This window comes from Coregonus lavaretus, assembly GCF_964263955.1.
Source record: "Coregonus lavaretus genome assembly, chromosome: 5".
NCBI lineage: Eukaryota > Metazoa > Chordata > Actinopteri > Salmoniformes > Salmonidae > Coregonus > Coregonus lavaretus.
In genome coordinates, this window is record NC_139992.1 from 63,742,103 (window position 1) to 63,768,163 (window position 26,061).

The window sequence follows — 26,061 nt, forward strand, 5'->3', positions numbered from 1 at the left end:
TGTAATTATTATGTAGTTACAATGTAACAACCTTTGCAGTCAATATGCTAACCAATAGGCTAACCAGGAGCAATTACGAGACAGGAGAACATTTAGTTACTCTTTAATTAGTGTTGTTACAAGGGATATACATGTATTTACAATGTGCTTACCCAGGAGCAAGCAAGTGAATGTAAATTGAAGTGACATTTTTAATTATTATGAAGTTACAATATAACAACCTTTGCAGACGATAGGCTAACCAGGAGAAGTTAAGAGACAGGATAACATTTTTCAGTTCTTTAATGGATTTGACTATTTTATTTTATATTTGATAAACAATAAAAAAACATACACATACAAACGACTACATCATACAAACATCACTACATCACACCTGCCCAGACCCACTAGCTCCCATCCCTATCTCCAGCTCCTTTATCACTTTCTGCCAAATGTTCTCAAACTGCACCATTTTGTTTCTCTCCATCGCCCACGCTCTTTCAATTTTTAGATAATAAAGCATTTGACCTTTCAATTGCGTGAACGATTGAGGATTGGCTGATTTGAGTATGTTTTTTAAAGATAATTGATGAGAAGTGTATTGTTCAACCCATCGGGTATCTCACTGCACCCTAATATGGCATGTCTTGAAACAGACACATTCACATTGCAATACCTCTGACATCCATCTTTCCAACTCCGCCAATAACTTTTACATTTTGTAACAAACCCAGAAGGCATGAATTATTGCGTCATTAGTAATTTTACACTTCAGCCATGACTCTGCTGTTCTGCTGTAGAATTTGTGAATTTTGTCTCTTGTATAATAAATTCTATACATTAATTTATACTGGATTAAGCATAAATTTTTGCTAACTGTAATCTCGTTAGTTATGTTCCAACATTCCCTCCATCTTGTGCCAATATCAGTTCTTCCAATAGTTTTTTTTTTTCTAAGAGATTGTCAGTTTTATAGGCTCTCTGCAAGGTTTTGTAAAACTTACCTATCATATGAATGTCCTTCTTTGACTCAAATAGGATTCCCTATTGTCCAATATGTTGTGATATAAAACTTAAGTTGGATGTATATGAAAATATCTACATTGGTCAACACAAAATTGCTTTTTAAAGTTGTCATGGAAATAAATGTATTTCCTATTACCAAGTCACTTACAGTTTCTATGCCTTTAGTTTTCCATGTGGGCCAATTTATCGATTCATTCTGAAAAGCTATCCAAGAATTGTTCCATAAGGTTGTGTTTCTAGGGAGTGATAATGGTTCTTGTAAAATACTGTACGTTTCATTTACTTCCATATCATCAGTGTTCTTAACTATGAAGATGTTAACGGTCTTAGCTTTATCCTTTGAAAATAGACACATAGATTGATATTCAAACCATTCAAATTCAATTCCCCATTTCAGACTAAAGCAATAACCAACTATTTTAGTTAGTAAAACGTACTAACACATGGTGGTAAAGCTAGGTAGCATTTTCCCATTATTCACTGCTAGCTAGTGGCTAGCTAAGCACTTGGCACAATGTCAACATGTTTTCCAACTCAGTCAATAAACGTCACAAAATCATCATAAAACTCAAACATTTTGTTAACAATGATATTTCACTATTTTGAGACTTACATTGCACTTTTGCACATAACAAACAATTAAGAGACAGAACAGCAGTGTTGTATTCATTACGGAAACCATTTACCATTTAAGCAGCATCAGGCACACATTGAGATATAAAGCAACTAATTCTAAAATACTGAGAAATATTGACATTTCATATATTACAAATTACATGACGACCCTCCCCTGGACTAGATAAATTTTTTTATTAAAAATCCCCCAGACTGAAATTGAAAAAGCATGGCCCTCCCCATTTTTCTCCTGGTCCCAGTTCCGAAGATTTTGAACGGTCCCTTACCAACCTGTTACTGCTTTGAATCTGAAATGGGGAATTGAATTTGAATGGTTTGAATATTCATCTATGTCAAATCCATTAAAGAAAAGTCTAACTGAAAAATGTTCTCCGGTCTCCAAGCTAACTTCTCCTGGTTAGCCTATTGTCTGCAAAGGTTGTTCGTTGGAACTACAAGGTAATAAAAAACGTAACTTCACTTTACATGTACATTAAATTGCTTGATCCTGGGTAAGTACATTGAAAATACATGTATATTCCTTGTAACAACATTGTAATTACAAAGTTGGTTGTTAAAGATTGTTATAACTAAACAGGTTATACGTTATGTTTTCCTGTCTCCTAATTTATCTTTGTTAGCCTATTGTCTGTAAAGGTTGTTACATTGTAATTACATAGTAATTATAAAGATTATACCCTGATGGGTTTAACTTTATATTAGGTTGCTTGCTCCGGAGTAGGTACATGATAGTACCTATAGTACTGTATATCCTACAGTTTGTAAGTACATTATTCTTACATTGCACTTGGATTTGGTATAGCCTTTGAGCAAGGTCATAACATAGAAATAAAAGCATTGAAAATAACCAGTAGTTAATGACAGGGTGTGCCTTGTTACAATTGTTGTTACCAGGTCCTAGCCTATTTATCAACCCTGGTATTACATTTGGATTTAAAAGTAGTGGCACCTTGTAACAAGGTCAGATTTTGGTTTGAGTTATTAACATGGTAATTCACAGGTGACTTTCAAACATGTAATTACAAAACATTAGTTACATAGTGGAAAAAGAAATGTGTAATAACATCAGTATGTTATGATGTGTATTTACAGTCCTTGTTCCAATTATGTAGGCCTAATAACTGATACCACTACAACCTTATTACCATGTAATTACGTAGTACTACCTATTTAATTACTATGTTGTTACTACAGTTATTACTTTGTAGTTACATAGTAATAGGGGCAACTTAATGTCAAGCGTTACCAATGCCACTTTTTAGGATGAACTCTCTAAAGTCCTCTGAATTACAGAAAAATCTAATTTGTTTAGGATTTTTGCTGGCAGGAAAGGGACAGAGATGCCCTGTTATAGGAACATGCCACCTTCACCCCTCCAGACTCACTGACTAGCATAGGCCCCCCTACACCACGTTGCTGTAGGTACCTGCGATAAGAGGGCTAGTGACCAAGTGAGCTATGACGTTCCATTGATCCAGAAAATTGCTGCGGAGCCAGCCTTGAAATTAGTTTCAATTGCTGAATCAAAAAATGGTATCCGCTATTCTGGTAAGGCCAGTGTAAACCCCTCTGCCTCTAATCCCTGGCTGATGTGAAAAGTTGCCGGGGATCGTGGTCTTCCACTGTCCGATTGATGGGGGAATTTGGATTGCTTGTGACAGAGACACATATGCAACCAACTGGGATTTGACTTGGATGGCACTTATGGCGACCAGAGTTGTGACTTTGAATTCGAGGGCTTGAGGAATTTTGTGTGCTCTACAATGGCTTTGTGCTTTTCAATTCAATTACACGCCAACACGTTCCACTGTACCAATCTCAGATCCTCTCTTAGTTGTGAGTTGAGTCATAACTCCATGCCTTGCTATACAGTTCAAGGATTGGGTAATAATTTAACATCAATCATGCTTCTTATTTTACCCGGTTTGCTTGGTCCTACAAATAGCAACAAACACCAGCATTTGAGCTGGAGATTGATGTGAAGAGGGAGCAGGCAGGGACATCTTGACACAAAAGCAGCCCTCATTTGGAGTAAGTTGAGCTAAGATGATCACTCTGGCAAACGCAGTAGTGGATTAAATTCTGTCATTATTACTGTATTATCATTCCATTAAAGACCAGAGCATATGTTAATATTTTTATTTTTAACATTCTGCCCACTATTTGGTGGAAAGTGGGAACACACATTTTTAGACTGTTATCATAATACAATTATAATGTCATGGAAGTTATGATTTCTACATAAATCCACACCCCTACACTTACCTCCCTATAGCTTGCACTCTGTAATTGTCCAGATTGACTGGGCATTCTAAATCCATTCCAGTTCATTACCTGCATGCAGAACCTTGATATTAGCAATGTGTGATGGGGACTGGGGGCTAAAGTTATTTTAATCTGTAGGTTGTTGTGAATCCTGATACAGGAGAATAAGCTTCTTCTCTATGGAGAGCAGTTTTATATTTTCATGACTGATGTTGAAAAATGTCTGTGGTAAAGGATAACCGATGGCTTGTCATCTGCCACTTTGATGGGGGATTTTTTTCACCCGTTTTTGTTTTTCTTTACGCCATGGATCGGGGTGTCTGCACTCAAAATGTAAACTCATTCCTCCTTGTTATATACCCTTTGTTGGCAATGACACAGGTCAAACGTTTTCTGTAAGTCTTCACGAGGTTTTCACACACTGTTGCTGGTATTTTGGCCCATTCCTCCATGCAGATCTCCTCTAGAGCAGTGATGTTTTGGGGCTGTCGCTGGGCAACACAGACTTTCAATTCCCTCCAAAGATTTTCTATGGGGTTGAGATCTGGAGACTGGCTAGGCCACTCCAGGACCTTGAAATGCTTCTTACGAAGCCACTCCTTCGTTGCCCGGGCGGTGTGTTTGGGATCATTGTCATGCTGAAAGACCCAGCCACGTTTCATCTTCAATGCCCTTGCTGATGGAAGGAGGTTTTCACTCGAAATCTCACGATACATGGCCCCATTCATTCTTTCCTTTACACGGATCAGTCGTCCTGGTCCCTTTGCAGAAAAACAGCCCCAAAGCATGATGTTTCCACCCCCATGCTTCACAGTAGGTATGGTGTTCTTTGGATGCAACTCAGCATTCTTTGTCCTCCAAACACGACGAGTTGAGTTTTTACCAAAAAGTTATATTTTGGTTTCATCTGACCATATGACATTCTCCCAATCCTCTTCTGGATCATCCAAATGCACTCTAGCAAACTTCAGACGGGCTTGGACATGTACTGGCTTAAGCAGGGAGACACGTCTTGCACTGCAGGATTTGAGTCCCTGGCGGCGTAGTGTGTTACTGATGGTAGGCTTTGTTACTTTGGTCCCAGCTCTCTGCAGGTCATTCACTAGGTCCCCCCGTGTGGTTCTGGGATTTTTGCTCACCGTTCTTGTGATCATTTTGACCCCACGGGGTGAGATCTAGCGTGGAGCCCCAGATCGAGGGAGATTTTCAGTGGTCTTGTATGTCTTCCATTTCCTAATAATTGCTCCCACAGTTGATTTCTTCAAACCAAGCTGCTTACCTATTGCAGATTCAGTCTTCTCAGCCTGGTGCAGGTCTACAATTTTGTTTCTGGTGTCCTTTGACAGCTCTTTGGTCTTGGCCATAGTGGAGTTTGGAGTGTGACTGTTTGAGGTTGTGGACAGGTGTATTTTATACTGATAACAAGTTCAAACAGGTGCCATTAATACAGGTAACGAGTGGAGGACAGAGGAGCCTCTTAAAGAAGAAGTTACAGGTCTGTGAGAGCCAGAAATCTTGCTTGTTTGTAGGTGACCAAATACTTATTTTCCACCATAATTTGCAAATAAATTCATAAAAAATCCTACAATGTGATTTTCTGGAAAAAAAATTCTAAATTTGTCTGTCATAGTTGACGTGTACCTATGATGAAAATTACAGGCCTCTCTCATCTTTTTAACTGGGAGAACTTGCACAATTGGTGGCTGACTAAATACTTTTTTCCCCCACTGTATTTTACACAGTCATTATTGCTAATCTTTAATAAGGGTGTCAATAATTTCGGACCCCACTGTACATGCATTGTATTACAGACAGATTAGGAAGACAGTATCTGCCAACATTTAAATGAAAGGCAAATAGGGTGGTCAAGGACTTGTACGTCTCTCATACAAACAGCTGCTTCAAACAGGAGGCTTCTTGGAAGTGAGGGGTAGATTTGCCCCCACCTGACCTTGCACTATAGGAAAAACCAGGGTATAAATCCAGGTCATAGCTTAATGTCTTCCTCCCTGAGATTGCTTGCCTCTGTTATTTCAGTTTCATGAAGGTGGATCTCAAATTGTTTCTTTATAAATAAGATCTAATATTAAAAGGTGTCTTGTTGGTAAACATTTAGATTGATACATTTCACAGATCACTAATCGGCTCTGTGAGTTAGCCTACAAAATCCAATTGAATTTCCCACTTAATTTCGTAAGCAAAGATAAACTTCAGTCTCATCCATGACACTACATTTTGAAAGCCAGTCTGTCTTTTCCTCATAGGCTGGTTTGACATGTACAAGCTCTTTGAATGATGAAATGCATGACATTAATCGTCAAGGTTATTTGACTTCAAATGGAGTCCTACCTGTTCTGGTGACCTCAGCAGACCGTGGTTCTGTGTGTCCTTTCCGTGGCCCCGTAGGGTAGTGGAAATCATGAGGCCTGACAATGTGCTGTCAACGTGTCCCAGGCTGGCCAGCCATGGCATTCTCAGGAGTTCAAGGCCTGTCTGTGTCTGTCTCTCTCTGTCTGTCTCTCTCTCTCTCTCTCTCTCTCTCTCTCTCTCTCTCTCTCTCTCTCTCTCTCTCTCTCTCTCTCTCTCTGCTCTCTGTCTCTCGGTCTCCCTGTCTCTCGGTCTCACTGTCTCTCGGTATCCCTGTCTGTCTCTGTCGGGCTCCGTGAAACAAAGTACAGATGCCACACATGCCAAACAGAATCAAAGGACTACCATGGTGCAGTTGGTCCCTGGCACCACTGGCAGACTACTGATCCCTTGCAGACTACTGATCTTCTATGCCTCACCCTTCCAGCAATTTTACTACGTGCTAAACTTCAATAGAACTTTTAGCCCCGCAAGAAGAGCAATTCATGGATTATTTCTGGAGAAATGGCCAATTATATTTTTAACAAATGTCTCTGGTTAGAGATAAGGTTTGTCCATTTGATGTTCGAGTAAAAGGCCTACAGTGTCAATCCCATTGGCGCCTCTACTGTACACTATATCAGAGTTAGGTGATGAATGGAACGAGGCCCAGGTTGGAGTTGAATGATAATTAAAGGGCAAACATTTCATGAAGAGGACACACTTGATGGCACTTTTTTGTTTCGTTCAGTGGAGCCACACCTCCCATCGTTAAATAGTTACCGTGCTGTGGTCTCCTGGGAAATTAAAAGCATATTGTGCACAGTTTCCCTGTGACTCTGAGACTCTGGGGAGGAGACTTTTTACATTTTCTAATAAAGGAGACTTTAAATGACTAAACAGGGGACTTGCCTTTAATTAAACTGGGAGTTTGGACGTATTTATCTGTTTATGTTCTTTGTAAGAACTCCTAAGGCATGTTCAGACTATTAGGGTCACCACTTTGGGGACTAGTCACCCCCATTTTGATGGGATGCGCAATAAGAGATTTGTGCGTTGCAATATCTTCAGATAATAAGATGAAAAAGATGGTACAGTAAAAAAGAAATCACACAAAGGTTTGGACAAATTAATTTTTTCCTAGTCACTTTTGCACATTGTCCTTACTCTTTGATATCTTGCATCACAAAGGATTGCCAGCAAATTGAATATTTTGCTCCCTGGCACATCGATATTGGATTTCATCACCTAATTTCACAGGTACCTCTTCCTTTTGATGCCGAGTTTAAACGTTTGGAGCATAAGTTAGACAATAAACTTTTATAGCAAAAAGTGGAAAAAAGTTCTGAATAATACTTGATTAATAGTGGGATGAAAGTGTGTGAGGAATTTACTGACTATTCTACATGTTCGTCGACACCCAGCAGGTGATCTACTGAGCACGGCCAACGTTCGTGTTGGTCTGTGTTGTCCTTTATCTTGATTAATTGATTTATTAAGCATTTTGACCTTTAAATAATGAATATCTGCCTTTACCTTCTGTTAACCAGTAATAATAATTTATTAACAAAACATCTGTTAATCAGCCATTCATTACACAGCACTTTTGCAAAAACATGCCTTTAAATGCAGCAAATCAGTTGTACTGTAGTGAATCTCTGTTTTGCAAATCAGTCCGTGTATCTGCATTGTGAAGTTGTGGAATTCCATTGCTTAAGCCTTTTGATATTACTATTTTCTCCTTCAATTATATTAGTCATTTTTTATGCTTGATCAAGTACAAGACAGATGGATAGACAACCAGACAAAGAAGTGTGGGTTTGATGGATGGTCATTCACAGCTCTTCCGCTTGTTTGTTAATCCCTTACTGTATTTAAAAATGACCCTTCAAACAAGACCAATGGAGAAAGCCAGAGTGTTTCACTGAGCAGAGGGAGGACATGGTTGCTTGAGTAATCTGTTACCATTGCTTTTACAAGGGTCTTTCTTGACACCAGCCACCCTTCAAACATCAATATCAAATGTCTGCTATTCCCCTTGGGTGAGTTCAGCTGATGACTTTCCATCTCTGCATGAAGCCTTGCTGGCAGGAAAGGAGGCGTTATGGGAATCCACTGACATTGATTTCTTTATCCTTATGCACACACACAAAGATGGACTCATTGGATCCAATATTGATCAGTTGTAGATGCTTTATTTACATTGAGATTAGGTAAGAGAGCAGCGTTGTACTGGCTGTAGGGACATCAAGCCCAACTCTAAGTAGTTTGTCTGTCTTCAGGTGTATTCATTCCATCTTTAAGATGATCTTGAACAAAATTTAATGAAACGAGTAAAGCTTCTGGAAATGGGGTATTGCACATTTCCTCAGATGAAAGGAAGGTTTTTTGGGCAATTTTCTAGGTGGCTGAGATGAAATTAGTCATAGTATGTCAGCAACGAATAGTGTTTTCTTTGCTTTTCAGTCTATCGTGAGTAGCAATGCGATTATGGCCAAGGGAAAGGAGGGGGAGGGAGAGGGTGAACAGTGTGAGGTCTCTTTCATATCAAGAGGCCTGCTCATCTATGTTACAGTAGCTGTCATTCACTTGTAGTCAGTCACACATGCTAAAAATGCGATATAAACCCTTAAGAGCAAGGCTCCAGGGAGAGCACTTTATGCTGCTATGTTGGGCCTGTGTTCCCCGATTAATTCTGTTCCATCATCTAGCATCTCTCTCTCGCTCGCTCTCTCTCCATGACCTTGTGGTTTACCGAAGAAGTAATCAAATGGGGGATAAATGGTCCGTTATCAAAATAAAGGGCCAAAGGATGGATGAGATTTTCCCATTCATGTCCCTCAAATCTATTAAATCCATGAAAACCGCATCTGATTATCACACAGATCCCTGCATTCCACTGTGGTGATGAAATTGCAGATATGTAAAGTATTTGTGTGAGATCATCTCTCCACATGCCACACAAACGGCTGTCGCAGCGAGACCAGGTGAGCCAAGAATGTGGCTGCATCCCAAATGCCACCCCATTCCCTATATAGTGCCCTTATTTGACTATGGCTGTGGTCAAGAGTAGTGCACTGTATAGGGAATAGGGTGCCATTTGGGGAATAGGGTGACCTGCCTTTGTGTCTATATTGCAGGGATTTTGAGTACTCCCATTTCCTAAGGTATTTATGTAACTTTAACAGTCTGAATCCACGGGACGTGGACAAAGTCAGCAGCTAACAGCCTACAAATGGATTTGTCAATGCTATAATACTGTAAATAATTCAAAATCATCAGGCACCCTTATGGAACATTTTTGTTTTGAATGTTCATACTGCCAAGACAATTTTGTCTTATGCCCTGTATGGGATTTGAGAGCATCTCCATTGCTCATAAAAAAATGTCTACCATAATATCCAGTTTACAATGGATTTGACAGAAAATTGCGCAACCATTTACCTTAAGGGAACTATCCAACGATCTGGAGAAAAAAACTGTAAAAAGAATGGCTGCTTGTATGCCATGCCTCACTGCTTATGTTTTCATTAGTCAAATTCAATTTTAAATTGAATTCATTTTGATCATCCTTTCTGGTGTTGGTACAACAGTGGATCCTTTTTACTCAGAAGTAATTTCCCTTCACTGGACCCATGCAGTGGCAATGATCAGTTTGACCTCCAACTCATCTTCCCCAAGAGCAGAATGACATCAGCGCTAGCTCTGAGAGGTTTGGCTGTAAATAAAAGCAAATGTGTGTCATTGCTCAACACCAGCGAGATCAAATCCACATTGACAGTTAGCGCTGGTAACTGCAGGAGCCCTTCCAATATGCGTAGACCTGCATATACCAGGTGAGTCCCTCAACTGACAGTAGTAGTCTACTCACCTGTGGCAAAATTCATACCAGTATGGGGTTGCCGCTGCAACAAAATATACAGAGAGTTCACACATTTACTGTACTAATCCTTTCAGAACAATCTGGGACAGAAAACCAAAAAGTGTTGGTTATATTTATGCCTAATATGTCAAGTCCAAAAGCTTGGGGTGAGCTTTCTGAGACTTGAACAGTAAAAAGTAGTAACCTTGTTAGCAGAATGTTAGCCGCCTTGGGGTGTTGACTGACTACAGACTCACCCTTGATGTTTCGGAAGCTTCACTGGCCTCTTGGGAAAGATCCTAGAGTCTCATGGTCCCAATTTGGCAGCTCCAGAGTCCACATGCCAAACATCTGTGAGGAGGGCACCCAGCCATGCTGCTAATAGCTGAGCATATATCTGGACCTTGCTGGATTGGACGGCTCCTCCACCACTCTTTGATGTGTTGAGCATAGAGTTGGATAGAGGGCCTATCTTTGCACCTTTTGCATAATGGTTTAACCCAGAGGAAGTCCCACCGAGCTGTCTACTTCATAATGGTGAAACTCATCAATGGCACTGGCCATGCTAAAGCAGAGAGGATTTGACCGGTGTAATCAATATGGTAATATCATTTGCTAGGCTAGGTTGAAGTTTCACCATTGCTTATACCAATCAAATCAAAAGTGCATAGGGCGTAGGGTCTAGGGGTCCAATTGGGATTGAGCCAGGCTTTGTGGCATCTAATTTACAGAGTTTAATAGCTGTGATAGAACGGAGGATGCTAACAACGTTGTAGTTACTCCACAATACTAACCTAAATGACAGAGTGAAAAGAAGGAAGCCTGTACAGAATAAAAAATATTCCAAAACATGCATCCTGTATGTAATAAGGCACTAAAGTAATACTGCAAAAAATGTGGCAAAGAAATTAACTTTTTGTCCTGAACACAAAGCGTTAGGTTTGGGCAAATCCAATACAACACATCACTGAGTACCACTCTTCATATTTTCAAGCATGCGTGGTGGCTGCATCATGTTATGGGTGTGCTTGTTATCGGCAAGGACTAGGGAGTTATTTAGGAAAGAAAATCCTAGAAAACTTTGTCTGCTTTCCAACAGACACTGGGAGACAAATTCACCTTTCAGAAGGACAATAACCCAAAACACGAGGCCAAATATACACTGGAGTTGGTTAACAAGACGATATTGAATGTTCTTGAGTGGCCTACTTACAGTTTGGACTTAAATAAGCTTTAAAATCTATGGCAAGACTTGAAAATGGCTGTCTAGCAATGATCAACAACCAACTTGACAGAGCTTGAAGAATTTTAAAAATAATAATGTGCAAATATTGTTCAATCTAGATTTGTAAAGCTCTTAAGAGACTTACCCAAAAATACCCACAGCTGTAATCACTGCCCAAGGTAATTCTAACATGTATTGACTCCGGGGGTTTAATACTTATCTAATAAAGATATATTAGTGTTTTATTTTTCATTAATAAATAAAAAATCTCATAACTTTTCTTCCACTTTGAAATGATAGAGTATTGTGTGTAGATCGTTGATCAAAAAAGTACAATTAAGTCAATTTTAACCCCACTTTGTAACAACAAAATGTTTGAAGTCGAGGGGTGTGAATTCTTTCTGAAGGTACTGTACACCATATACTGTGTACTGATGATTTAATAGTTGCTGTTCTTCCAATACAGAATTATCATTCTTTAGCATTTGTCTTTGCCTCAATAAATATTGTTTCCCCAGTCTTCCTTCCCAGAGATGTCTCACATCTGATGAATACCAAATAAAACGTTTGCCAGGCAAAAGTGGCATCCGGGTATGCCGGTGGTGGCAGTAGTTTGAAGTGATTGCACCAGGCGGGTGGGGAGGGAGAGCAAGGGAGGTGGAAGATTGAGAGCTGGGGAAATGAAGGTCTATGTTAATGAGAGGTGCCTTAATTAAAATAGAATATCTAAACGGCAGCAGAAAAACAGTCAAAAGTTAGACAAATGCCTCAGGCAGGGCTGTTAGCTGTGTACTATGCCCAGGGCAGATTTCTCCTCTTTCCTCCAGGCTCTATCAGCTATTACAAACCGAATCACAAATAAGAACAGAGAGCAAATTGACCCAAAAGGAAATAGCCTGGCACATAAGTCTAGTGAGGGACCCTTGTGACCTACGATAACATTCAATCAGCACTGCTGTAGTAGTAATCTGCTCCAGTTCTTTCATCAGTGCTAAAATGCTGACCATCCAAGTGGAAAAAAAGAGCCAAAGATTGTAACTATAATGTTATGGGCAAGAAAGGGCAGATAAATCAGCTGTCACAAATTATTAGTGTAGTTTAGACACATGTATGATGCACAATCCAGTAAACAAATTTGCTAAATTGAATACAGATCTGAAAGAATGACATGACTACAGCAGTACATACAAATGAAGTACGTATCTAATGTTTCCCAATGGTACATTTATAGAAGCCTTTGGGTGTTTTAAAAAACGAGAAGATTTAATAATTTGATTTATAGAGGAGATCAGGGGGGCATCGTTTCTGTGCCCAATTGGTTGTTTCAGTCCTCAAAGACATTTAACAAAGCTTTACAAGCAAGAGAGGACTCATTTCCATTACCGACAAAGACTGCTTAGAGAACAGTGTGCCACTGGTGATATAAATTAATTGATCTCCGTTATATTAGTGGTATCTAATCACATTTCCAAAATGGCTCATTTATGTGTCCGTGTAGGCGGCTTGATGTTGGCACACTGTCAACACTGTCAAGGTAGATTTTCCTCCATCTCTCTGAGCTGTTGGGTCAGTCCCAAATGGCACCCTGTTCCCTACATAGTGCATCACTTTTTGTATGGGCCCTGGTCAAAAGTAGTGCACTATATAGGGAATAGGGTGCCATTTGGGACACAACCTATTTCGAGTGCTCATGTGCTGCTCCATTAGCCTGCTATAATCCAACATGAGGATAGGAAGGAGCCTCTTAGTTTCTGGAGATGAACAATGTGTGTATTTTCTAGGGAGTATAGCGCCCTTGTTTTTCTTTATTCCTATTTTTGGGTTGAGTGAAGATGAGAAACAGAATAAAAGTCCCAGAATATGGTGATACAGTGATTGATCTATCAGCATAGGGATGCTTCATTTTTGTAGCTAAGACAAAGTACTCTTTATGCTGAACTACCTTGCTTGTTGTTGACATTTCTTGGTATCCACTTTGGCATTCACATTCCCTTCAGCACGTGTTCTCTATATTTACCAGAATATTGACGACTAAACACATTCTTTAAAGAAAATATAACTGAAGGTGTGCAAATACTGATGGTTCTTAGTGCACCGAGTCATACATTCAACAGTGATTAGAGACTCAATAGTTTAAGGATAATTTCACCCCTGTTGCGTCTGTCAGTTAACTACATACAGTATTTTACTACATATCTCCAATTAAAGGGATGAGATAAAATCCTTTCGTAATCCGCTCAGATCTTTTGTCATAATCCGCTCTGTTTGCCATGCAAACAAGTCCTTGATGACACGTCTTACTTACTGTGCTGTATGCTAGAGGGATAGGCCACCACTAAAGTGATGCTTCCAGTCAGTTGTTTAATGGTGTACCAAAGTGGCGCCCTATACGCCAAGTTGAGTGGCTTACCCATGAGACAGGAGCTAATGGTGCAGAACCTCACATTCTCATCCACACTGTTTAGACGTTACGTTTCAATGTCTACTCCGTTTACCCAATCCACGTTGTTGTTGTCTTTAAACATCTGGAGCAGAGTGTCTGTCAGTGTCCCAAATGGCACCCTATTCCCTATGTAGCTAATGCACTACTTTTGACCAGAGAGTTATGGGCCCTGTTCAAAAGTAGTGCACTATATAGGGAATAGGGTGCCATTTGGGATGCCACCTCTGTTCCCTCAATTAGAGCGCTTCCTTCTCCCCAGTATGTTAGGATCTTAAATGTATTGACCCATGACAAATCTAATTTGTTTCACGTTGCCTCTAATAGACTCTAATGGTGTACTTTGATTCGAAGATATTTGAGAATTAAGTGACTAAACTGCCGTCTAGCAGTGGGGGCACCTTGAGCAGTGAGGTAGAACCACCTCCCTTAGTTCCTGCATTACTCTGGCACCTAGCTACTGTATGTGCAATTCAGGTGGTGGTGAGACTCATTCATAGATGTCCCTACTCAATCATTCCTGCCTTGCAACTTAACACAAGGATTCCGAATTTCCTGCTTAATTCCCTCCTGATTCCGGGAATCTTCCGAGGGGGATTTCTAGAAAACCTGGGAATTTAGGGAAGTTACCGGAGTTTTCCAACCCACATTGAAACTTAACACAAGCATCCAACCAAGAGACCAACCAATCAGTCACTGGCTTCATCAATAAGTGCATCGAAGACGTCGTCCCCACAGTGACCGTACGTACATACCCCAACCAGAAGCCATGGATTACAGGAAACATCCGCACTGAGCTAAAGGGTAGAGCTGCCACTTTCAAGGAGCGGGACTCTAACCCGGACGCTTACAAGAAATCCCGCTATGCCCTCCGACAAACCATCAAAAGGGCAAAGAGTCAATACAGGACTAAGATTTAATCGTACTACACTGGCTCTGACACTCGTCGGATGTGTCAGGGCTTGAAAACTATTACAAACTACAAAGGGAAGCACAGCCGTGAGCTGCCCAGGGACACAAGCCTACCAGATGAGCTAAATCACTTCTATGCTCGCTTCGAGGCAAGCAACACTGAAGCATGCATGAGCACATCAGCTGTTCCGGATGACTATGTGATCACGCTCTCCGTAGCCAATGTGAGTAAGACTTTTAAGCAGGTCAACATTCACAAGGCCGCATGTTGGTATTACAGACTGAGTCTGTAATACCAACATGTTTCAAGCAGACCACCATAGTCCCTGTGCCCAAGGACGCTAAGATAACCTGCCTAAATGACTACCGACCCGTAGCACTCACGTCTGTAGCCATTAGGTGCTTTGAAAGGCTGGTCATGGCTCACATCAACACCATTATCCCAGAAACCCTAGACCCACTCCAATTTGCATACCTCCCCAACAGATCCACAGATGATGCAATCTCTATTGCACTCCACACTGCCCTTTTCCACCTGGACAAGAGGAACACCTACGTGAGAATGCTATTCATTGACTACAGCTCAGCGTTCAACACCATAGTGCCCTCAAAGCTCATCACTAAGCTAAGGACCCTGGGACTAAACACCTCCATCTGCAACTGGATCCTCTACTTCCTGATGGGCCGTCCCCAGGTGGTAAGGGTAGGTAACAACAGATCTGCCACGCTGATCTTCAACACGGGCGCCCCTCAGGGGTGCCTGCTCAGTCCCCTCCTGTACTCCCTGTTCACCCATGACTGCATGGCCAGGCATGACTCCAACACCATCATTGAGTTTGCAGACGACACAACAGTGGTAGGCCTGATCACCGACAACGATGATACAGCCTATAGGGAGGAGGTCAGAGACCTGGCCGTGTGGTGCCAGATAACAACCTCTGCCTCAATGTGATCAAGACAAAGGAGATGATTGTGGACTACAGGAATAAAAAAGAGGACTGAGCACGCCCCCATTCTCATCGACGGGGCTGTAGTGGAACAGGTTGAGAGCTTCAAGTTCCTTGGTGTCCACATCACGAACAAACTATCATGGTCCAAACACATGAAGACAGTCGTGAAGAGGGCACGACAAAGCCTATTCCTCCTCAGGAGACTGAAAAGATTTGGCATGGGTCCTCAGATCCTCAAAAAGTTCTACAGCTGCACCATCGAGAGCATCCTGACTGGTTGCATCACCGCCTGGTATGACAACTGCTCGGCATCTGACCGCAAGGCACTACAGAGGGTAGTGCGTACGGCCCAGTACATCACTGGGGCCAAGCTTCCTGCCATCCAGGACCTCTATACCAGGCGGTGTCAGAGGAAGGCCCTAAAAATCGTCAAAGACTCCAGCCACCCTCGTCATAGACTGTTCTCTCTGCTACCACACGGCAAGCGGTACCGGAGCGCCAAGTCTAGGTCCAAAAGGCTTCTTAACTGCTTCTACCCCCAAGCTGTAAGACTCCTAAACAGCTAATCATGGCTACCCAGACTATTTGCATTGGCCCCCCACCCCACCCTACCCCACCCCATTCCCCTCTTTTACGCTGCTGCTACTCTTTTTATTATTTATGCATAGTCACTTTAACTCTACCCACATGTACATATCACCTCAATTACCTCGACTAACCGGTGCCCCCGCACATTGACTCTGTACCGGTACCCCCCTGTATATAGCCTCCCTACTGTTCTTTTATTTTACTGCTGCTCTTTAATTATTTTTTACTTATCTATTTTTCACTTAACACTTTTGTTTTTTTAATAAATATTTGTTCTTTTTTTCTTTTTTTTTTCTTTTTTTTTTTTCTTAAAAAAACTGCATTGTTGGTTAAGGGCTTGTAAGTAAGCATTTCACTGTAATGTCTACACCGGCTGTATTCGGCGTATGTGGCAAATAACATTTGATTTGACAAGATGTCTCCAAAAGTGTTGCAGCTCATGTAGATATTCCATCAATGTATGCTACAGTGTGATCCCTAGCACTCTGCCAGAGGGTGTTCTCTCACCTTTAAACCTGCGTGAGCCGCACTTAATGGGACTCAACTGCCAATCAGCCATGCAGCATGTTCCACCACCATCTGAAATGAATTCTAGTCTTCCTCCTCCTCCTCATCCATACACAAAGAGCCCTGGCCGCTGACACACGGCCACATGCTAGGAAATGGATGTCCTCTGGAGAAGCACTCAAGTTATTCTTGTGGGTTATTTAAAAGGAAAACACCCGGGAACTGTCAGATGACTGCCATAAAGAGGATGTTTTAGGGTATACCACACAAGGGCTCAGGAGTTACATGCAGCAAGTGGTGAGCCTCTTAATGTATTTAAAATGGAGAGACCAGGGGAGAAGCAAGGAAATTTGAGGAGAAAATACTGCCAAAAGACTGTTAATGGACTGACATTAAGCCCAATTAAGTTGGGTGCTAGCCGCTAGAACAAGAGAGATTTATGCAAATTAGATGTAGTTGGGCATCTTTCCAAAGCAAAGTTACTGCTACGGACTTGGGTTGCATTTTCATGTGGATAGCATGTAACTATCCAGCTGTTCATGCCAGTGTTGGCATATTAATTTTCGTTTCTAACCTTTAGAGATTTATCGTGAATGTAGCTAACTATTATATTCATTAAAAGTTTACCAAGAACACTGGGCCACAACGCGATTTACCGTAAGGTGTATATTGCTGTAGATACATTTGAGGGATTATTTTAGAATAAACTGTTAGTGTGATTTGAGAATAGTATGGTGCAGGATGTTTGGTGTTTCAGAAACGATGCCATGTTCCTCCTTGGAATTGACAGTCAGTCCTGTTACCTTTGCTAAATTTGGTGCAAGATGTAAAAAGGGGAAAATGCTCCATCAATCACACAGGCTTTGGAGAGACGAGAGAGAGGCTAAAGCTGAGAAATGAATCAGTGGAGGCTCTGTCAACAAACATTTCCAGGCTGAGATGATGGGGAAACTTCCCCTGCTCTCTGTGGACATGATTTGTCAATACCCCGGCGTTATCACAAGTTTTAGAGCAGAACTCGGAACTCTCTCTGTAAGTGTGTTTTTTCATTCTTTAATTCCTCTGTAGATCGAGTGCAGCGGTGGAGGCTTAAGTATGTCAATGAAGCAGGCTAAATCAATGATGGGGTGCAGTTTACCTCCTCTGCTGCTCTGTGCCAGCCTTCCACAGATTAAACCAACTCACACTAATAGCACGTTAGTCAAAGAGGGCGGGATCCACACTATTGTCCTCTTCGTACACCATTGGCTTAGCCACAACTATACAGTAGGGATTTAAATAATCTGACAACATATTTTTCTTCCTACATACAGTGGAGGAAAAAAGTATTTAGTCAGCCACCAATTGTGCAAGTTCTCCCACTTAAAAAGATGAGAGAGGCCTGTAATTTTCATCATAGGTACACGTCAACTAGGACAGACAAAATGAGATTATTTTTCTCCAGAAAATCACATTGTAGTATTTTGGCCCATTCCTCCATGCAGATCTCCTCTAGAGCAATGATGTTTTGGGGCTGTCGCTGGGCAACACAGACTTTCAACTCCCTCCAAAGATTTTCTATGGGGTTGAGATCTGGAGACTGGCTAGGCCACTCCAGGACCTTGAAATGCTTCTTACGAAGCCACTCCTTCGTTGCCCGGGCGGTGTGTTTGGGATCATTGTCATGCTGAAAGACCCAGCCACGTTTCATCTTCAATGCCCTTGCTGATGGAAGGAGGTTTTCACTCAAAATCTCACGATACATGGCCCCATTCATTCTTTCCTTTACACGGATCAGTCGTCCTGGTCCCTTTGGAGAAAAACAGACCCAAAGCATGATGTTTCCACCCCCATGCTTCACAGTAGGTATGGTGTTCTTTGGATGCAACTCAGCATTCTTTGTCCTCCAAACACGACGAGTTGAGTTTTTACCAAAAAGTTCTATTTTGGTTTCATCTGACCATATGACATTCTCCCAATCCTCTTCTGGATCATCCAAATGCACTCTAGCAAACTTCAGACGGGCCTGGACATGTACTGGCTTAAGCAGGGGGACACGTCTGGCACTGCAGGATTTGAGTCCCTGGCGGCGTAGTGTGTTACTGATGGTAGGCTTTGTTACTTTGGTCCCAGCTCTCTGTAGGTCATTCACTAGGTCCCCCCGTGTGGTTCTGGGATTTTTGCTCACCGTTCTTGTGATCATTTTGACCCCACGGGGTGAAATCTTGCGTGGAGCCCCAGATCGAGGGAGATTATCAGTGGTCTTGTATGTCTTCCATTTCCTAATAATTGCTCCCACAGTTGATTTCTTCAAACCAAGCTGCTTACCTATTGCAGATTCAGTCTTCCCAGCCTGGTGCAGGTCTACAATTTTGTTTCTGGTGTCCTTTGACAGCTCTTTGGTCTTTTAGTGGAGTTTGGAGTGTGACTGTTTGAGGTTGTGGACAGGTGTCTTTTATACTGATAACAAGTTCAAACAGGTGCCATTAATACAGGTAACGAGTGGAGGACAGAGGAGCCTCTTAAAGAAGAAGTTACAGGTCTGTGAGAGCCAGAAATCTTGCTTGTTTGTAGGTGACCAAAAACTTATTTTCCACCATAATTTGCAAATAAATTCATAAAAAATCCTACATGTGATTTTCTGGATTTTTTATTCTCAATTTGTCTGTCATAGTTGACGTGTACCTATGATGAAAATTACAGGCCTCTCTCATCTTTTTAAGTGGGAGAACTTGCACAATTGGTGGCTGACTAAATACTTTTTCCCCCCACTGTACTAGACTACATATTCTATATGTACCCATTTCTGAAGGATCATAGTCGATTATTTGGGGGACGATTATTATAATTTTTTGTTATTTTTTGTTGGGGGGGGTTAGAGGTACATTATCCATTTCAAATTATACGTTTATAAAACATGTACCTGCAGGCTGCCACTCAAAAGAAGAAAAACCCCAGTAAGAAATACTCTAAGTGAAAATAAATTCAGTATAAACAGGAAAACAAAACAAAACAGAAGTGGGCCTCCACCCCCAACCTCCCCTCCCAATCCATCCAGTGCTGCCTGCCAGTGCTGCTGCCTGATTGATTGAGCGATTCAAGGAGCTTAGCATTTAATATTTAAATTCATGCCATTCAAAATACATTTTAGTAACTTTCCACCCCAGAAGCATTTAACTTCAGGGCACTTCCACATTACATGGAGGAATGTGCCTACCTGATTTAGGGGACACAGTGAACAGTTAGGAGTTGGGGCCAAGGAGATTGCAATTTTGACCTTCGTTTCTGTCAAAGGAATCATATACCGGGTGTGTACTGTACTGTATATGCATGTGTTTTAGTAAACAGCCCAGTTTGGTAAACAGTGTCTTTATTTGGGCTTAAAGGGGCAATCTGGGATTCAAACAACATGGTATACAACAGCCAATTGCAGAGCCAGTTGACAGTGTACAGGTTTTATAGCTCAACCATGGCTTTGGTTTGTGTGTAATTACCCGAAATCAGAGCACACCCTGTGGTCTGTAAATGAGTGCTTGTGTGATGTCTCATGTTCATCCCTAATTTAGTCATCACACCACTCATTATAAGGCTTGTGCAAAATTCTGGAATTCCCAGGTTTTCCAGAAATCCTTGTTGGAGGATTTTCTGGATTTCCTGCTCATTCCCTCCTGTTCTGGGAATCTTCCAACTAGAATTTCTGAAAAACCTTGCCATTTTGAGAACGTTACTGGAATTGTGAAACCCTACATGTTCTGAAATTGAATTAAAAACAGAATTGTTACAGAAACATACTGGATTTGGCACCATTGTTATTTTACTGTCCACCACACTGTCTCATCTGCTGATTTTGTTTGTCATGTGATTTCCTAATCTTTCATTCTAATGCTCCACAAGGTGTCAAGTCAAAATAATAGAATTGTGTCACTTTGGCTTGAACTGTAAAGAGATGAGGCCCATAAACAAAGGAATTGAATGTTTCTCTAAAAGGCTGCTGTCAAGCTTTTGAAGGATATTGTTCCTCAATTTCAAATGCTTCTGTCTTTTAATCTTCTATTATTAACGTAGATGAAAAGGAACACTTTACTTCGTGTGATCAGTTTGTGGAATCCTTAATGGTTTGTTAGTGGGTGTTTGCTCTGTAAATTTGAAGACCAAACTACCTATTTATCATAGTCCTAAGTATGTAAAGTATATAGGTATACATTTTTTATAAGTTATATTTTTTATGTTTTCGAGTATAAATATAAGTATAATAAAGATCAAGACTGTTGGTATATCACTCTCCCCTCAACACACATCTCCTAGGTTTATTACAGACAGAGAATGTAGACCATCTTTATTTTCCGGTCCATATCTCCAACTTCATTGCGACACCATACAAGTATGAGTCTGTTATAGCAGAGATGGATATTGTCATTTATAAATATATTGTCCCATAGGTCTACACCAGATATGGAAAATGCTACACTTTTAATGGGAACAAGTCGACGTCCAGGAAAACCAAGCAAGGTGGAATGGGAAATGGGCTGGAGATTATGTTGGATATTCAACAGGATGAGTATCTCCCCATCTGGAAAGAGACAAGTAAGCCATAAACCTTACATGTTGTTGCGGGATCTGTTTCTGTTGTCATAAATCACCAGTATTCTACCTCATCTCTGAATCATATTTGTATAGGACACTAGTGATAAATTTTTGCAATGGCGCCACCATCCTGAATTTTTTCATACAATTATTATTGTAAGGGATAAATCTGTTGACAGTGCTGTTAGTCATATACACTGAACAAAAATATAAATGCAACATGCAACAATTTCAATGATTTTACTGAGTTACAGTTCATATAAGGAAATCAGTCAATTGAAATAAATAAATTAGGCCCTAATCTATGGATTTCACATGACTGAGCAGGGGCGCAGCCATGGGTGGGCCTGGGAGGGCATAGGCCCACCTACTGAGGAGCCGGATGTGGAGGTCCGGGGCTGGCGTGGTTACACGTGGTCTGCAGTTGTGAAGCTGGTTGGACGTCCTGCCAAATTCTCTAAAATGATGTTGGAGGCGGCTTATGGTAGAGAAATGAATGTTAAATTCTCTGGCAACAGCTCTGGTGGACATTTCTGCAGTCAACATGCCAACTGCACGCTCCCTCAAAACTTGAGACATCTGTGGCATTATTGTTTGACAAAACTGCACATTTTAGAGTGGCCTTTTATTGTCCCCAGCACAAGGTGCACCTGTGTAATGATGATGCTGTTTAATCAGCTTCTTGATATGCCACACCTGTCAGGTGGATGGATTATCTTGGCAAAGGAGAAATGCTCACCAAAAGGGATGTAAACAAATTTGTGCACAACATTTTAGAGGAATAAGCTTTTTGTGCAAATGGAACATTACTGGGAACTTTTATTTCAGCTCATGAAACATGGGACCAACACTTTACATGTTGCGTTTATATTTTTGTTCAGTATATGTAGATGTGATCATTGTCAGTGTCTCGTTTTTCTCAAATGACTGAGATCGGCCTAGTCACAATTAGCCTTCCCCTAGGTTTGATGGATAAAAGGATGAATGAATCTACTCTGTCCATGTGTCTTTGTACTGCCTGCACGTGCCTCTTTTATCCCTGAAGATGAGACGTCGTTAGAGGCAGGGATCCGCGTGCAGATCCACAGCCAGGATGAGCCTCCCTACATCCACCAGCTGGGCTTCGGAGTCTCCCCGGGATTCCAGACCTTTGTTTCATGTCAGGAACAAAGGGTAGGCCCCGGCACTGCTTTCTCCCAGATTACCACTCCCTCAGTACTCACTTCACCTCACCCCCGAGCCGTGTGGCTCAGACATGTCTCTAATCAATCACTCTGTCCTTAGCTGACCTACCTGCCCCAGCCCTGGGGGAACTGCCGCTCCACGAGCGAGCAGATGATCCCGGGATACGACACCTACAGCATCAGTGCCTGCCGCCTGCGCTGCGAGACCAGGGAGGTGCTCCGGGAGTGCAACTGCAGGATGGTACACATGCCTGGTAAGTAGGCTACTGTAGCCCTCACTCACTGCTCATTTTATCACCTGGTATTATATACGATTCCCTGTTACCCATTTAATGTACACACTGTCAATATATATGTGTAGTCATGGCAGGGGTCTTATGTGGTATACAAATCTGTTTCTTTTCATTCCTAAACGGAGGGCCTTGATGTAACAGCCCTTGTAGAGAGACACCTGACCTCTTTCCATTGAGATTAGGGTGAAAGAGTTCCTGTGCAATCCTGCTACTCTGATCATAAGGATGCCTCTGCTCCTCTGTGCCCCTGACGTTAATGTCCCCTAATCAATCTTCCCTAATGCAAATTGAAACGGCGACTGTTCCCAAAACATGAACTCAAAGAACATTTCGTCGTCTGCTCACCACACATATTTCCCATGATGAATTGTGCTCCTGATGAATTCCTATCATTAGTGGTCCCTGTGCTGTGTTTGTCACAGTGAGAAGGTGAATCATTGATTGTTTTTTAAATACTTTCTAAATATGCCTTTGGGGTGGGGCCCTGGTGCTCCATTTCTCGATGCAATCAAAGGAGGATGCCCAACGTGGATGGAACTCATCTACCCACGTCTGCTTGTAGATGAATGATAAGCTAGTGTTCTGTTCTCAATGAGAGTTTTTCATGTTGCCAGCGATACGGGCGGTGGCCATTTTGTTTATGCTTGACCAAACTCATTTCATGTTTTGTACTCCAGGAACTGCTGATATCTGCACTCCCAGTAACATCAAGTGTGTTGACAAGGCACTTGGTAAGACCTGTTTTTATTTTATATTATAATAAATGGCCCTTGAGTGAAATGCAGAATAATTGTTTACATTATAAGGAACAATTAGGTTTCAATGTACGGGTAGGGATTGCCTAGGTACAGATTGCAAAATGACATTGCCTCCATGTCGATATGCCAATTGTTGGAGCAGGAAATGCACAAGCTGTGAGTGACAACGATGTTACCTAACTGCTTACTCACCTTCATTCTCTGAGCTTTCACGATACATTTGATATTCCTTCACTGAACCAACTCCATGTGGTGTGGCTGACTCCCCACTGGCTGGCTCTGGGTTATCTCTGTGCAGAGGTGCCTTTTCTCAAAGATATTATGATGGTCATAAAAGAGACGCTTTATTATGTGATGAGAGATGTATCAGTACAATTATGATCTTCGAACCTAATAAGCTAGAAATGTAATTATCTTCCTCTTCAAAAGGAATCCAAGCCCATTTAATGGGTGGGTGCACTAAATCTAGATATATATCTTACAAGAATGGCTCATATGTATATATAGCTGTATTCTTGACTCAATCAGAATAAATTCAAGGTAATAACTTAAAACATTATTTATATATTTATATGATATAGGTTACTTTTTGTGTGCCTCAGTCCAAGAATAGATTCTGTGTTGCTCCTGCATACAAATAACCTCATTATAAGAGTTATAAAACACATAACTCACCAAATTTGGATAACTGTTTTATCTAACTGAATTTTATTTTATTAGCTGTTCGCTTTTAGTGTCATGAATGAGCAATTGTTTATGCATGTTTGTGTTAGCGTGCGTGTATGGGCGTGTGTGCCCCAAATAAATATCGAGACTAGCCATGATCTCAGTATGCATACTAAGCATGTAGTAAACATTGATAAAGGTATGGTGCTGGAGATAATGAATATGAGGTTAAAAAGTGGTGGAATTTCCCTTTAACTTGCAAACTGAAATACGCCTGCATCCCATTTGTAGACAAATGCCCAGGAGAACAAGGGCTTCATTTTGTGCATGGCAGATGTTCTATCATCACTGGAGTCTATAGCTCATTGAGGATCACCTGGCTTTAGACTGGCCTATTGACCCCGGCAATATCCCAGAGCCAAGCTAACACACTGCTCTGTGTTCCAGACTATGTCCAAGACCCAGGCCTTAACACTCTGCTCTGTGTTCCAGGCTATGTCCCAGAGCCCCCAACAGTCTGCTCAGTATTCTAGGTAATCTCTCGTGGACAGGCTACGTAAACATACAGTGCCTTGTAAAAGTATTCATCACCCTTGGCGTTTTTCCTATTTTGTTGCATTACAACCTGTCATTTAAATTGATTTTTATTTGGATTTCATGTAATGGACATACACAAAAGAGTCCAAATTGTTGAAGTGAAATGAAAAAAATAACTTATTTCAAAAAACTATACAAAATAAATAACGTAAAAGTGGTGCGTGCATACAGTATGTATTCACCCTCTTTGCTATGAAGCCCCTAAATAAGATCTGGTGCAACCAACTACCTTCAGAAGTCACATAATTAGTTAAATAAAGTCCACCTGTGTGCAATCTAAGTGTCACATGACCTGTCACATGATCTCAGTATATGAACACCTGTTCTGAAAGGCCCCAGAGTCTGCAACACCACTAAGCAAGGGTCACCACCAAGCAAGCGACACCAGGAAGACCAAGGAGCTCTCCAAACAGGTCAGGGACAAAGTTGTGGAGAAGTACAGATCAGGGTTGGGTTATAAAAAAATATCCTAAACTTTGAACATCCCACGGAGCACCACTAAATCCATTATTAAAAAATTGAAAGAATATGGCACCACAACAAACCTGACAAGAGAGGGCCGTCCACCAAAACTCACGGACCAGGCAAGGAGGGCATTAATCAGAGAGGCAACAAAGAGACCAAAGATAACCCTGAAGGAGCTGCAAAGCTCCACAGCGGAGATTGGAGTATCTGTCCATTAGACCACTTTAAGTCGTACACTCCAAAGAGCTGGGCTTTACGGAAGAGTGGCCAGAAAAAAGCCATTGCTTAAAGAAAAAAATAAGCAAACACGTTTGGTGTTCGCCAAAAGGCATGTGGGAGACTCCCCAAACATATGGAAGAAGGTACTCTGGTCAGATGAGACTAAAATTGAGCTTTTTGGCTATCAAGGAAAACGCTATGTCTGGCACAAACCCAACACCTCTCATCACCCAGAGAACACCATCCGCACAGTGAAGCATGGTGGTGGCAGCATCATGTTGTGGGGATGTTTTTCATCGGCAGGGACTGGGAAACTGGTCAGAGTTGAAGGAATGATGGATGCCGCTAAATACAGGGAAATTCTTGAGGGAAAGCTGTTTCAGTCTTCCAGAGATTTGAGACTGGGACGGAGGTTCACCTTCCAGCAGGACAATGACCCTAAGCATACTGCTAAAGCAACACTTGAGTGGTTTAAGGGGAAACATTTAAATGTCTTGGAATGGCCTAGTCAAAGCCCAGACCTCAATCCAATTGAGAATCTGTGGTATGACATAAAGATTGCTGTACACCAGCGGAA

The 26,061-nt window shown here is 41.4% G+C and overlaps 1 protein-coding gene across 1 annotated transcript in view; it reads left to right on the top strand.

The window, feature by feature from the left end:
* LOC311130045 (acid-sensing ion channel 4-A) overlaps positions 1 to 26,061 on the top strand; it is a gene marked incomplete at its 3' end in the record, with an annotated part of 143,682 nt that overhangs the window by 114,336 nt on the left and 3,285 nt on the right. The window contains exons 2-5 of the mRNA XM_084162667.1: positions 21,158 to 21,302; positions 22,348 to 22,475; positions 22,587 to 22,740; positions 23,457 to 23,510. Coding sequence (XP_084018793.1) covers positions 21,158 to 21,302; positions 22,348 to 22,475; positions 22,587 to 22,740; positions 23,457 to 23,510 — 481 coding nt within the window. The remainder of the gene's footprint in view (positions 1 to 21,157; positions 21,303 to 22,347; positions 22,476 to 22,586; positions 22,741 to 23,456; positions 23,511 to 26,061) is intronic.